Genomic DNA, 14622 nt, shown 5'->3' with positions numbered 1-14622 from the left:
ACTTCTCCGAAAATTGAAATACAAAAATGTTTAAATGCTCTTTTTTAATATGACATTTTTAGGAATTTGGGGGATAATATCAAAAATGTGGGAAAGTCGATTTTAAGTAGACTTAACGACAAATTCAAATCTGTTTTCAGATTTATTATCGCTTCATTAGATCAATTAGTATGTTTGGCAAAAAACACGTCCAAGTACCATGTCACGCGTGTGTTAGACAAAAACAGAAAATGACGGTATCAAATCCCCTTAATTCATGATGGGAAACTGAAGTACGCTTACTAGGTATGGGGAAAATATTAATTGCCCAATATTTAATAGGTGCCTCCTAATCGTTTATAATATTTTTTTTATTGATCTTGAGCCCGGCAACTTTATAGCAATTTATTAGCTAAAGCTGAACAATATTGTTATCACGAACTCTATGATAATATTCAACGTGAATTTATATTTAATATTTATTTATTTAATCCACCTGGCACCTTGATAATATTATATCGTTAGTTATATAATATAATATATCAAAGATCATAACATTATGCATTAATTTAGTCTGTTCTTATATAATATTATACTATTAGTATATCTTTAATCGTGGTAGATAATGAATATTATTATCTATTCTGTGGTTGTACCTATCACCGAACAATAATATTATTATTATTCTGTGATATATGATAGATCATTTTCTAATATATTCTATAATTCTATCTCAGTGCTCAGTGTTAATGTTGTGGTCTATGTTATAGCTTGTTTAATCATAATAAAATAATATAATATTATGATCTTAGTTTGTAGTGATTAGCATTAGAAGTCTTATAGTGATAATTGATATTACAGAAAATATTAAATAGTTGGAATTTAAATTAAAAATTATAAAATGGTTTTGTAAATTGGATATTTAATTTTCCCAGTATGAACGAAGAAATGGAAAAATGTGTTCTTCAAAATATTCCTTGGGCAAATTTGCCTCCGTCCGTAAAACAAGTAATTTTTAAATTCTACGTATAATAATTTTTATTTAATGAAATTAATTGCTCAATACTGTACACTTGAAAATCATAAACACTCACAAGTCACAATTTACTTATCTACTTATTCTAAAATTGTAAATCATAATGATTGATTGTTGAATTACCTAATTATAATTTCAATAATTTTGTGATGTTTTATTAAGTAGGTAGTAGGTACTCCGTGTATGTATCGACAGTAAATTTATATTTATTTGAATATTAAAAGCTTATATCCTAAGCTTATCAAACAGAAGGAAAATTAATGATCTAATATTTTTGTTCAAACTATTAAATGGTTTTTTCTTCTGTCCAGAGCTATTAAGTTTTTAAATTTTTCTGTTCATCAATTTAGAACTATAGATCATCAATCATTACTACATTCTATCTTAATAATCTCAAAATAGATTATGCATTTTCCACTCCTATAAATAGAATAATGTCCATCGGTTATGATGAACAAATTGATTTTTAAAATTTTTATCTAAATTCTGTTAATTCTTTCAATAGTTTTGTGGGACAACATTTTTATTGATTTATTTCTGTGATTTTTAATTATTAGAATCAAGTTACTTCTTCTTCTCTACTAAAGGCCTTGCCTTGTCGTTGCAAATCTGGCTTTCCATTCTTCTCTATTAGAAGCCAATCTTTTCATTTTTATATATCGACTACAGCCCGTTTGTTTTATCATTTTTTCTATGTATGCTTTCCTTGGTCTGCCTCTTCCTTTGTAACCATTTATTCGTCCCTCAAATATATTTGTCACAAACAAATTATGTCTAAGTAGATGACCGAACATTTTTCCACTTCTTTCTTTTATGATGTTTAATAAGATTCTTTTTTCTCCTACTTGGTTTAATACATCTACGTGTAATCAAGTTACATAGTTATTTATTATTTTAGAAATGTTATTTATACTATAATTAATGTATTTAATTATAATTTTTATGTTGTTGGGTTCTTACCGGTAAATAAATTTAGTAATAATAATATTCAACTTTTAAATATACCGTAGTACTGTTAAATGGTAATAAGTATATTTTTATTTTTCAGGGAGTTGGAAATTCTCTTAAAGAGTACAAAAAATGTATTTCTGTGTATAGCATAAGGAATCAAGTTCGATACAAAACAAATTTAGGTAACACAAGGTTTACTAGTATACAATTAGTACTGGTCTTAGTATGTTTCAACTGTTTTTTATTCTAGTGAGAACAGTTGTCAGAAATGAACAAAATTACTATGAAGATTTGATGACATATAGTAGAGAAAACTTGATGCTTTATCCGTACCATCTGTCAGATGTAATTGTTAAAGGACTAAGAATAACACCATTTCAATTTTATATATCAACAATTATACATGTTATGGAGTCAGACAAAAGCTATGATTCAATTCCAAATTTCACAGCAGTTGATTGTATTTATACATGATGAATTAGTTTTATTTACTGATGTTTATTAGACAAGCCAGTGGTGTATTTACAATTTTTTTTTTAATGTTACAAGAGGGGGGAAGGAGTGATTGTTAGGAATAATTTTATAAACACCTATAGAATAATAGAAACTAAAAATGATTATAAACATATTATATTCCATTCCATTCAATACCCCTCTACCATAAATATACCACTGAATTTAACTACATATAGTGTGTTCTGTGAGGGTATACCCATTACCTATAGAGGAGGATTTGCTGCCCTGGCAAAAACCGGTTTTTCTCTGTTTTACTTTTAAACCAAAGAAGTGATAAAATACCATGCAATTAATGAAAATAAAATGTTGAAAAATAAACTACAAAATAGATATCTTCAATTGTTACAAAAATAAAAAAAATGATAAAATTAATTTTTTAACTTTTTTACCAAAAAATTTAATGAAGTTAAAAAATTAAATGTACATAGTCATTTCTTCTGCGAGTCTAATAAAAAAAGAAAGAAAAAATGAATGATATATTTATTATCTCAGAAGATATTGTAACGGGTAAATCCTCAGGGACACCCTTTATATATACACCACTATGTTACTGATTTGCTTATTTTTGTATTTAAACTTCTATCTCTAGGCCTTAGAATATTAGGAATTGGACGTAATGAGTATATTGAATTGATGAATCAATGCCGAACAAAAAATAAACTTTTTAGAAGGAAAAATGAGATCCGACCAATGTTACCATCTCAACCAATAGATATAAATGCAGATCCTTGGTGGACTGTTGATGTTGGATGTTTATTTGAAGATGATATTAAAGTATATTAAAATTGAATTACTGTATATTTAAATTTTAAATTAATTAAAATAATTTTGGGACTATACCTAATTGTATTTTGAGTTTAATGTTAAATTATTATTGTAATTTATTTTAAAGACCATTAATGAAGACGAAAAAAAATTTATTGACCATATAATTGATAACGGACAACAAATGGCTGGAAGTTTAGATTACAATATACTCCACAGTCTTTATAAGTTAATCACTAATATTTTTACTATGTATTAAAAGTAATACATTTTATAAAATATGTTTTTACACAATTTGTAGAAAAGGTTTGATTTACTATGATGTTCCAATATATGATGATGACCATATAATAGTATCAACACTTGGTGGTTTTGTTATGAACAGAGTACTTGGTGATAATTTTGAAAATCTCCTTTATAAAATTTTTGTATCTATTGATGAACACACTTCAGTTAGTGAGGTAATTATTTTACTGATATTATATTTATATATATATTTTATGTACTTAAAATATCTAATTTTTGTTCAAGTTGGCGACAGTATTAGAGATTGACTTGGAATCTGTTAAAAATGCAGTCTCCTTATTTTGCCGATTGAAAATTGCCCAAAAGAAAAGTCCCAAAACTTTTTCTACTCATTTATCCTGGTCTGGTTCAAAAAATATACCAAAATTAGAAATAGTAAATACAGAAAATGTATCTGATTTACCTTCTCCAATAATATTGCCCACTGAAATACCAGATGTTCTTGAGTCATCGCCTGATAAAAGTAATGCTGAAAAAAGAATGGCTTTTTTGTTTGATTCAACTCTCACAGCTTTTTTAATGATGGGTAATCTGTCCCCTGTGAGTATATCATTCATGTTATTTTATACATTTTTTATCAATGATGTTTTCATTAAAATTAATATTCAAATTTAGAGTTTAAAAGATCATGCAGTTACATTATTTGAAGCTGGCAAACTAACTGATGAAGCATTAGATGTGTTTTTGGATGAACTTGACAAAGTGGCAGACGGTTACAGTGCTGGTAGTTGTGTTTTTGGAAGTGAAACTCCTAGTGCAGGTGAGAGTGAAGGTGAAGCTAGACGATATTTTGAACATGCATTAACACTTAGAAGCACTGTGAAAGCATTGAGATCAGAAAATTGCTCTGGTAAACTAGATCTTATACGATGGGAAAGTCTTAAGTCTTTAACAGCAGATACATGTGTTAGATTTTTGAAAAAAAATTATAAGTGAGTTGTTTCATACCTTATTAATTTTGTTTAGTAAATACATTTTAAATATATTTAAGTTTATTAATGTCGATGGCTCCGTTAAATAAAGAAACACCTCTTTTGTCATCACCAAAGTTACCACATATTGGTCCTCCTATACCTGAAGTAAACTCAGTTTGGTTTAAACTCTATTTATATCACAAGACATGTTATGGACCTCCGTCCCTACTATTGATTAGAGGTAAATTTATAAAATATGTTGTTATTTGTCAGTTCTTATTATTTAAAAAATTGTTTCAATAGGTGTACGCTTGTGGAATGTTCCTAAAATATTTAGACATTGTTCTAAAGTAATGATAACTACTTGGGGACACGATCCACATTTTATACCTATTGAGAACTTACTAACCATTATCAATGACACTTTAAAAGAATCACCTGTTCTTATACAAGTAAATAATTTAAAAAAAATTATCTATCCAAAGTCAGTACTAGTTTTATGTTTTTAGGCTTGTAATCCAAATACATGTGTACTACCATTTCCAATTATGCACAATGTACAAAATGGTAAGTAATATTGAGTATAATAGTTTTATAGTTAAATATACTCGTCAATTTAATACAAAATTTATCACACTAATCATAAATATTTATTTAGAGCATTCCTTTTTATATGAAGAAAATTTTTTAAAAAGTTTATCTGATGTCTTAAACATAAAAAACACATGTGGATATATAACTTGTGTGACAACACCAACTAAATATGAAAAGAAATTTATTTCAGAACATCCTAGTGGTTAGAAAATTTTAAGATTTATCAATTAATTAATTGATCAATTACTTATTTCTATTAATTGTTTTTACAGATGCTTCGCCTGTTTTTCAAAAAAATGGAGTATCTCTCTTAAAAGAAGAGTTAGAAAAATTAAATGATGCATCGTGTATAAAGAAAACATTGTTATTAGAACCCGTTTATGATACATCAGAATGGACTTTGTTAGACTGTTGTTTTGGCGTACCACTTTTTAATTCAGATGTCAACCAAAATATTTGTAAATATATTGTTGATAATCAAATGTGGAACGAAGAAAAGTAAATTGATATATTTAGTTTTTAAAAACTAATGTATAGTTCTAATTAGGTTGCACCATTTTTTAAATACTAATATGCACTAAGATACCTTGCTGTAGGAATAACAATTTTGTTCTCGCTATTAACTCATACAAACTATGAGAATGCCACATACTGACACCCTCCGTCAGAGACTACTGGATAGCATAGTAAATTTGCATTGAGCAGTTCCAATTTTGTGTTGTTAGCTAAAATATTGAGTGAATTGACCTATTGGCTATTGCCAAACTTAAACGTAAGAAAATTGTTTATCCTCTTGTTAGCTGAGAGAACACAGATATTGTTCTTACCTTTAAGTTTAATATTGGTCAAATCACTCTAATATTTAAGCTAACAACACGGAAATGTTGAATGTAAATGATTTGATTTTGGTATCACATGGGAGTATAACATTCTCTTAAACAGTAAAAATTTAAATGTGAAATGGTTTACATCTGCATAAATTAGGATTAACTTAAAAGGTCTTTATTCATACTATGCAATATTATAAATTGGTAGCCAGTTTTACATATTTCACTTAAGCCAGAAAAAATATTTAACTATGCATTTGGTCCCAATAAAAATTAGTATACATCATGAACCTTTGAAAAACAGTTTTCACTAGTACTCTACTTAACAGAGTTAAGGTTTGTTAATTACCAGTGCTTACTAGTTATCCCTTTAATATTTCACTGAATTTACTGAAAAATTATTAAAATAATGTTTAGAAATTAGTTTTATTGTTGTGTATTCTAGTCAGATCTGGAAAATAAAAACAAATAATTTTTGCAACTTGCACAATACTATTCATAAGTATAAAAATGATATTTTTGAACTATGCTAAATTATAAATGTTGTTTTATTAACAGTGTTATGAAACTCGTGGAATCAAATGAGTTATTATCCAAAGATTTATTAGATTTTATCGAGTCATACAAGGTAAGATGTATTCATATTTTATTTACATGATTCGTGCAAAAAAAAAATATTGCCAAAACCAATGCTGCAATATAACCTACAATTACCATTTTGTACATCCTAATAATTTTAAGTATTGTTATCCAATTTAACAATTTGTTAATAAAATCAGTGGCAAGGCAAGTAACAATATTGGTACTCAAATATCGCCTAAGAAATAAAGAAACTGTTACTTAAAACCAACCATGAGAAGTCTGTAGTGGTTGATGACACGACAATGTGATTACTGAAAAGTGAAAAATATGAATGACGAGATACATCTCATTGCTCAACAATAACCCCCACTCACTTTCAAATTCTTGGGAAACAATGTGTCGAAAAAATAAGACATTTTCATACTTATTTTTGTAGTGAATTTATACTGTATATTTTGAATGTTTAATGGAATGACCTGCATGTGAAATTAGTCAATTCTAAGAGTAGTATAATGGCATAACAGAAAGAAATGATTTTGAAAAATATTTTACTATGGCAATTCAAATTTGTAAAACAAAAATATTTTATTTCAATTGTTACATAAATTATTTGTCCGTGGGGTAGATGTTTCACCGTCTCTTATGATACTTCACCACTGAATATCGTAAATCAAAATATTAATATTCATATACCATTGGGTATTTATATATTGGTTCAATCTAAAGATATTTTACTTTTATTCTTGTTTCGTCTTGGTGCCAAATTGTCTAGCTCTTATACATAATTTCTCCTAAAATTATCTTCTTCATTAAAAATCCTCTTAATTTAGTAAATAATAGTGCATACTTCACATATTCTTGCTTACTTACTTCTATCATTTAATAATTATTATTATGAGATATGTTAAAAATAATGGAAATAAAAAGCAACATACCTATTTACATAACTTTTATGAAACAAACTTATCTTACTAATTACTATATTATTGATATAATGATATTAAATATTCTCTTTTTAGGATTCCGACAAAGATTTTGAAGATTTATTACCATTTGATAAATCATCAATAGCATGGCCCGTTGATTGTTTGATATTTGAAAATGGAAAATTGACAGTATGGAAGTGAAGTGTATTAAACATTATGGAACAGTTATTATTTTAATTATATTTATTATTAATTTATTACTACAATTCCAATAATATGCGCGTTATGTACAATATTGTTTAAATTCATTTCAAATTTAATAATTTAACCTAATTAAAAACAGTATAAAATGTTTAATGTAAACAATCATTAATTAAGATACAACAATTATATATATTATTTATAAAATTACACAATTTATTTAAGTACCGCATGTTTATCAATACTCAAAATAATCAATACATTTTAAAAACATGTATGAAATGACAAAACAAATTATAAATACAAAATTTTAGTACATATTATATTAAAAAAGTACTTAAGTCATGGGTTTGAATACTGTATTTTCAATAAGTTTCAGCAAATCAACTACATTAGGTCTAGCTTTCACATCTTTAATCAAACATAACTTCATTGTTTGCATTAACACAGGTGGTATACCTTGAGTAAAAGTTTTACTGTGACTCAGGAAACTAATATTTTGTGTAGATTCTGCAATGGCTTGTAACTTTTGCCAAGTATTAGTCAAATGTGAATAAGGAGTCTTACCATAAATTAAACTATACAATATGCATCCTAGTGACCACACATCTGATTTTTGGTTTATCTGAATAGAATACAAAAAGTTAATATTAGTACTTTTTTAATATATAAACAATATAACTAACTCACTTTATGCCCTTGAAAATTTGAGCCACCACTTCTAATACATTCTGGACTCATATAATTCCAAGTTCCAGTAGTCACATCTTTCAAAACACTTGTCATGTCTCCTTGAATTTTTGATGCAATACCAAAATCTATCAATTTTAAACGACCGCCAACCAGAAGAAAATTTGCAGGTTTGAGATCTGAATGTATAACTCCTATTGGAAAAATGAATTATTAAGTACAACATAACATTTATAAGTTAAACATAATTTTTTTTCAAAAATGTATTAACTTATATGGAATAAATAAAGAAATATAGTTCAATCTATCATAGTAAATTATATTACCTAATAATTATTTTATAATTTAAAATACTAATTACCAAGTTTATGAGATAAAATAGTAAATTCATTAAAAATTGAAGTATATTGAATGTTTTGGAATAGTATATCTTAGCTCTAGTGAATAACAATAATCAGTTTATTATTTAGAAAGTAAATCAAGTTCACAATACAATCAGGGAAATTTAATTCCATTACAATAATGGGGCAATGTAAATGCTTTTTTAAGAAAACTAATGAGGTATCTTAATTATTTAACATTACAAAATATCTATTACTGCTATTGAAATCAAAATTATACTTAACAGTTTTTATTTATATACTTTACAAACAATATCTCAATATTTATATATTTTTTAAAACAATATAGTATTTAAGATTCTGAGCGGAGCGATGAATGTATTGATTTTAAAATGTGTGTTTTTATATATCTTTTTTTTTTTGTGTCTGTCATCGCAGTTTCGGGCAGTAAAATTGCTTTGATTTTCTTCAACAGCAACGTTTCTGGTAAGAAAGTGAATCTAGTTGGTGCGTTGGGGAGGTCAAAATTTAAAATAATCAATAGTTTTCATAAGCGTCAGGAAAAACATACAGTTATTTTTACAGACATTTTAAGTTCAAATTTGGACAAAATTGAATAGTAACACAATTCTGTTTATCATTTTGTAGTAATTTGGTTTCCAAACAGCTCGATTTTACATAGGTATATTTAACATTTTTCTAACACCACTGATAATTTAAGAATAATATTAATTCAGCTTACCGCCTACCATATTAATAATAAATAATAATATAAAATATCCTTAACTGACATACCGTCTCCGCTCAGAATCGTTTTTTTGTATACAATGATTTGATATCAATTCAAATTTAATACCACCCATTACAGCCACCTCTTAGACACCTAATGTACAGCAGAGCGACATCCACTTACCCGTTTTTTTTTTTTGTAGCAACACGAGTTGATATCATCAATAGCAGGGGCCAAGTAACAATTACAAGTTTTGGGTGTTAGATTGATCAAGGGCTCGTGCATTTTTGTTGGAAAATTAACCGGCTATTTGTTTTGTTATCAAAAACTTATTACTTTACTTAGTTACTCTCCTTTTGTTCATTATACCGATAAAACTAATAATGCAAACTGAGTTTATTTGAGAATAATTCTTAATATTAAAATCATTTATCTTGCTTTATGCAAATGTTTACTTTTATTTTTAAATATAAAATATGTACATGTGTACTAAAATAAAATTCATATATATATGATATTAATATTCTTAAATAAAGTTGCGTCCTTTATACAAACAGAAATATGCAGATATATCTATGGAATCTGAACCCCCATAAATGAATAAGGGAGCAATACAATTTTTTTGTTTAAACACTAAAGGAGAGAATTAGTCCCCCAGGCCCCAAGACTAATAGGTATAGACAAAAGTATAGGGTAAGTTGTCAATCTTGGCTTGGATATCAGATTACATAGATATATATGTTTCATAAATAAAGAAATCAAATAATTATTTACCTTTAGCATGTATTTCATTGACAATAATCAACATTTCTGACCAATAGTACATTATCATATGTACAGACATATGTTTTGTATTACGAATGAGTTTTGAAAGATCAGTATCACCTTTTTCCATTACCATGTAAAGTATCTTTTCTTTAGTAGTATATTGACTAAAAAAAAATTAATATATATATATATATACTTAGATGTTGAACAATGAATAAACTATGAGATAACTTTGAGAAAGAAAAATATGAATTTAATTGAATACATCAAATTTACCTGTCAAAAAGGCGTATAACACTTTCACATGATTGCAGGTTTTGTAGCAAATTAACTTCATTTAAATATCCTTTTGCTATAATATCTTCAACTTCAGATAGATCTACCTTTTTAACTGCAACAACTTGATTTGTGTCTGGATGTAAAACCTTATTAAATTTTAAAAATATATTAGAAATAATAACTGAATATAGTTACAAAAATATATTTACCTCATATACAATACTAGATCCACCATGGCCAAGTGTATTAAGTATATTATAATTAATTCCTTTGACAGATAAATAGTTTTCATTAGCGCATTTAACACATACGCTACTTGATGAATTAATTGGCCGTTTAAATTCTCCATCTTGAACAAATCCAACAGGAACATGACGAATAGGAGATCGAGCTCGTATTACAAAATTGTTACGATTTGCTGCAGGAGACAGTTCAAGCGCAGTATGTTTAGATTGATCATCTAGAGGTTTACACTCTAATTGTTTAGTTGTTAAAGAATTATTGACAAATGAATCAGAATTTTTGATAGAAAACGATGAATGTGATGTTTCTGGTATGACAGTTGTTTCTCTGATACTATGATACAAACTGGTATCATAGTTGTATCTTGAAGTTTCAGGTGACACATAATATGTTTCATCTTTCACACTCTCGGATGATTTATTTACAGTTTCTTTTATAGTGGGTGATGGTGAACTAGTATTACTCGGGTTTAATTTTTGAGATTCAGGTGTTCTTAATTCTTCTATTTTCTCTGGTAAATTTTCCTTATTACTGTATAGTGACCGTTTAGAACTTAGTGCAGTACTAGGTCTTACATCTTTAAAGTTAGTTAGTGTGTCACTTAGAGTTTCTAAATCACTATCATTGTGAGTTTTAATGGCTGGACGGACAAATGGAGTATCATGTACTAAATCAAGTTTTTCAAAACCACTAACTAAATTTTCTGGTGTACGTATTTGAAATGATCCTCCTAAATCAGCTTCTGCAGTTTTATTTTCAAATAAAGGTCGATTCTCATTTATGAGTTTTAAAGATCTACCCTTTTGTCCCAAACGACTAAAAAAAAAGATAAGTATTTATCATTGTAATACCTACAAGTGTACATCATTAAATATATAATAAGGAATTTATATCAGAATAAACATTTAACATGAATGAAAAATATTTATACATTTCCCTTTTTCAGTATAGTTATACCCTACCTAGTAATTGGTTTTCTTGATCTAGAATATTTTAGTTGCAATAATGGACATGTAACATAATTATCAGTTTCCCCATCGTTCTCTTCGGCATTGTAAAAACTGGATTCTATACTATGGTTCATCATAATCTATTTCAAATAAAAAACATTAAATAATACTCAAAACTCAATATTAGATTTATAATATAATCTGTATACAACATTACAACAAAAATCCTATTCATCCTGATCTAACCTGTAATGAATAATTACTAATAGGTACACATATTAATTTTAAAAAAAATATTAATACTATTCTTTAAATTGACTTTTTACAATTTAAATACAAAAACAATTGGCATTTTTAATTACAAGCCACAAATAAACTAACAACTTTCATAACTAGTAAACATTAAATAATATAGGTGAGCCTATCATATTTTTAATAATTCCTTTGCTGATAATAATACCAAAAGGCAAAGATTGTGTTTAATATTATAAATTAATAACAATTTCACAGTTTGCCACTAGTAGAGATGGGCAAGATACTTAAAAATCAGTCTTCTGATACTAGGTACTTACATTTTGAATATTTAGATACTCAATACTCAAAATAAAATTAGTATCCAGTATTTTAAAAATAATTTAATTAAAATATTATAGTTATTATAGTTTTATTTAATTAAGTATATGTATATTAAATAGTTAATATAGACCACATATTTAATAGCATAATAATAATATTCTACAACAAAATTAATTATCATTTATGTATATTTTAATACTATTAATACTACTAATTATTAAACGTGTAGTGTGTATACTGATTTCTGTGAAAAAAATTAATTGTCGTATGTATCTATAATATCTACTAATCTTATTGTGTCCATTACATAATTTATCGCCGTCATTGGTCAAGCGAAAGGTAGACTATACAGTATACACATACAATGTACTAATGCAGTATGTACTATGTCGTACGGATATCTAATATAGCCATATAGCAATATAGAAACCTGTAATAAAGATGTGAAGTCCCATTCAAAATGCATGTGTGGTGTGTCACAGTATACAGATATAACTAAAAATAATTTCCTACAAGTTGTAGGCTACATCTTTCGAAAAATCACCTGCAACTACTTATTTGTACTTGTATTCACAAAATAAAATGAATAACGATAGTAAAAATTAGAATTTTTGATTGTTAGAAATTAATTTATACTGCAATAAAATTATGGTAAGTATAAATCTAAATTTTCCCCTCTTTTTACAAATATTATCTATACTATAACATAACTGAACAGTCGTGATTGGTATTTACTACAACTAGGTGGGCAAGTGAAAATAAATGTAAACAATTAATTTTTCAAAGTACCACCATAATGTATAGAGTATCTTTTGATTAAATTATTTTATGAAATACTCAATACATTGACTGAAACACTGAAACTGTATTAAGGTACAAGATACTCAATACTTCACAGAATTGTATCGAGATATAAGATGCAAGATACAATTGTATCTAAGATACTGCCCATAGGATTTAACTTCTATATAATTATTATTTAGGCATGACTTAATTCAATTATTTTATAATTTTAAAGCATTATAATAATAATGATATAAAAGTAGGTATGATAAATAAATAAAAACTTACCCAAAAAACATTTAGTTTGAATCCACTACAAAATACTTTGACTAATTTAACATTTAAATTATGTTTACACCAACATATTATTATGATTCATGACTCGTATTTAAAAAATAAATAAAATTGATACGGCTTTGGCAGAAAAAAACATTTGACTTGGTTACTTTCTTAAACAGTAGGAAGACACAAAGTAGGTAGTTTTGTATACTTTTTTCTATAGTGCAATTTAGTATTTAATCATTCTTATAAGTTATTTCCAAATAATTTAAATGTTAAAACTTGAAAGATGAATTATGTTTTGAATGTTTTTTTCGGTTATCGTTATCAACTATTCCTCAATTCGTCCATTTTGAAAATTCAAAAAATAACGTTTCAAATACAGTGCAGCCAAAAAAGCTAAAAATTAATATATTTATATATATATATATATATATAGTATATTTTTAATATTTATGTTCATATAAAATAGGTTAAAATGTATGCAAGTCAATAATACACTACTAGGTAGTCATCACTCATCATAAGTTATAAATTCATAACACCATGAAACCATAGACATAATATATTATGTCTATGCATGAAACACAGCCCTGCAGCTATCCAGTAAATAAAAATAAGTGTTACCTTATGATAAGTTCATTCAAATGAGGTAGAAAAGAGTTCCTAGAGGTGTCCCTATGGTAAATTCCAAAATAATCAGAATTTACTTAAAATGCACTCGGTAAATCACCACATAAAATATTTACATCCCTAGAAATTTGTTTCAAGTTGTAACAAATTAAAAAACACCTCAACAAATTGCATATTTTTGCCATGAAGTTTTTATGAAAACATGCATTACGTACTATGGTTCTTTATTATACATATAATATGCGGCATATTAGGTACAATCACGGACTAAGATATACAGGACTAGACACGATAGGGTTGGAGGGTGTAAGAGGTAAATCCTCCTTAATATATTATACAATGAGCGGGTTACGGGGGCTCCGTGTTCTTGTCAACACTTGCGCTATCTAGCTGGTATTCAAAATAAGATATTTATAAATCGGTATGCTAATCTAGGAGCTTGCCTTTTTCATGCTTCGTAAAATATATAATTATACATTTTATATCTACTTAATACATTATAATTATATTTCATAATAATTGTGTGATACCAGTCTGTTTGAACTATGGTGACTAGATGTTCAATTTTTTTAAGATAGGTTTCTGCTGAATATTGTTTATAATTTTAATTTTATTCTGTTTATCTCAAAATACATACAATCATGGTGAGGTGTTGTGTAATAAATTGTGTTTCACATAATGAAAAAAATAAAAATTTTTCATTATTTACTTTATCAAAAAATCCAAATATTCGCAAATAATGGATCAATATTC

At 26.7% G+C, this 14622-nt stretch overlaps 2 protein-coding genes across 2 annotated transcripts; one reads left to right on the top strand and one right to left on the bottom strand.

Moving 5' to 3' along the window:
• The first annotated feature begins 625 nt into the window (after positions 1–625).
• On the top strand, positions 626–7795 carry LOC111036853 (protein FAM91A1). The gene is made up of 15 exons (XM_022319099.1): positions 626–987; positions 2064–2148; positions 2217–2426; positions 3072–3256; positions 3375–3475; positions 3549–3708; positions 3779–4093; positions 4169–4485; positions 4545–4708; positions 4771–4919; positions 4977–5034; positions 5126–5263; positions 5334–5559; positions 6447–6516; positions 7490–7795. Exons 1-15 carry the CDS (start codon positions 916–918, stop codon positions 7595–7597), a joined length of 2358 nt encoding a protein of 785 aa, XP_022174791.1. The 5' UTR covers positions 626–915; the 3' UTR covers positions 7598–7795.
• Positions 7796–7809: 14 nt separating this feature from the next.
• LOC111036854 (dual specificity protein kinase TTK-like) lies at positions 7810–13540 on the bottom strand. The gene is made up of 7 exons (XM_022319100.1): positions 13246–13540; positions 11611–11738; positions 10615–11464; positions 10403–10551; positions 10133–10290; positions 8288–8481; positions 7810–8222 (listed from the first exon to the last, which is right to left on the bottom strand). The coding sequence occupies exons 2-7, from the start codon at positions 11733–11735 to the stop codon at positions 7935–7937; spliced, it is 1764 nt and encodes a 587-aa protein (XP_022174792.1). The 5' UTR covers positions 11736–11738; positions 13246–13540; the 3' UTR covers positions 7810–7934.
• Between the last annotated feature and the right edge of the window lie 1082 nt (positions 13541–14622).

This window comes from Myzus persicae, unplaced genomic scaffold (assembly GCF_001856785.1).
Source record: "Myzus persicae strain clone G006 unplaced genomic scaffold, MPER_G0061.0, whole genome shotgun sequence".
In the NCBI taxonomy this organism is placed as follows: Eukaryota; Metazoa; Arthropoda; class Insecta; order Hemiptera; family Aphididae; genus Myzus; species Myzus persicae.
Note: the sequence above shows the minus strand (reverse complement) of the source record. Positions and strands in the feature narration are given on the sequence as shown.

Excerpts from the sequence above, each read along its gene's own strand:
- LOC111036854 (XM_022319100.1), bottom strand. The coding sequence starts at position 11,735 with ATGATGAACCATAGTATAGAATCCAGTTTTTACAATGCCGAAGAGAAC. Across the intron at positions 8,482-10,132 it reads CAATGAAATACATGCTAAAG|GAGTTATACATTCAGATCTC; the intron begins GTAAATAATTAT and ends TTTTTCCAATAG. Across the intron at positions 8,223-8,287 it reads CAAATTTTCAAGGGCATAAA|ATAAACCAAAAATCAGATGT; the intron begins GTGAGTTAGTTA and ends TATTCTATTCAG.
- LOC111036853 (XM_022319099.1), top strand. The coding sequence starts at position 916 with ATGAACGAAGAAATGGAAAAATGTGTTCTTCAAAATATTCCTTGGGCA. Across the intron at positions 4,094-4,168 it reads TGATGGGTAATCTGTCCCCT|AGTTTAAAAGATCATGCAGT; the intron begins GTGAGTATATCA and ends ATTCAAATTTAG. Across the intron at positions 4,920-4,976 it reads AATCACCTGTTCTTATACAA|GCTTGTAATCCAAATACATG; the intron begins GTAAATAATTTA and ends TTATGTTTTTAG.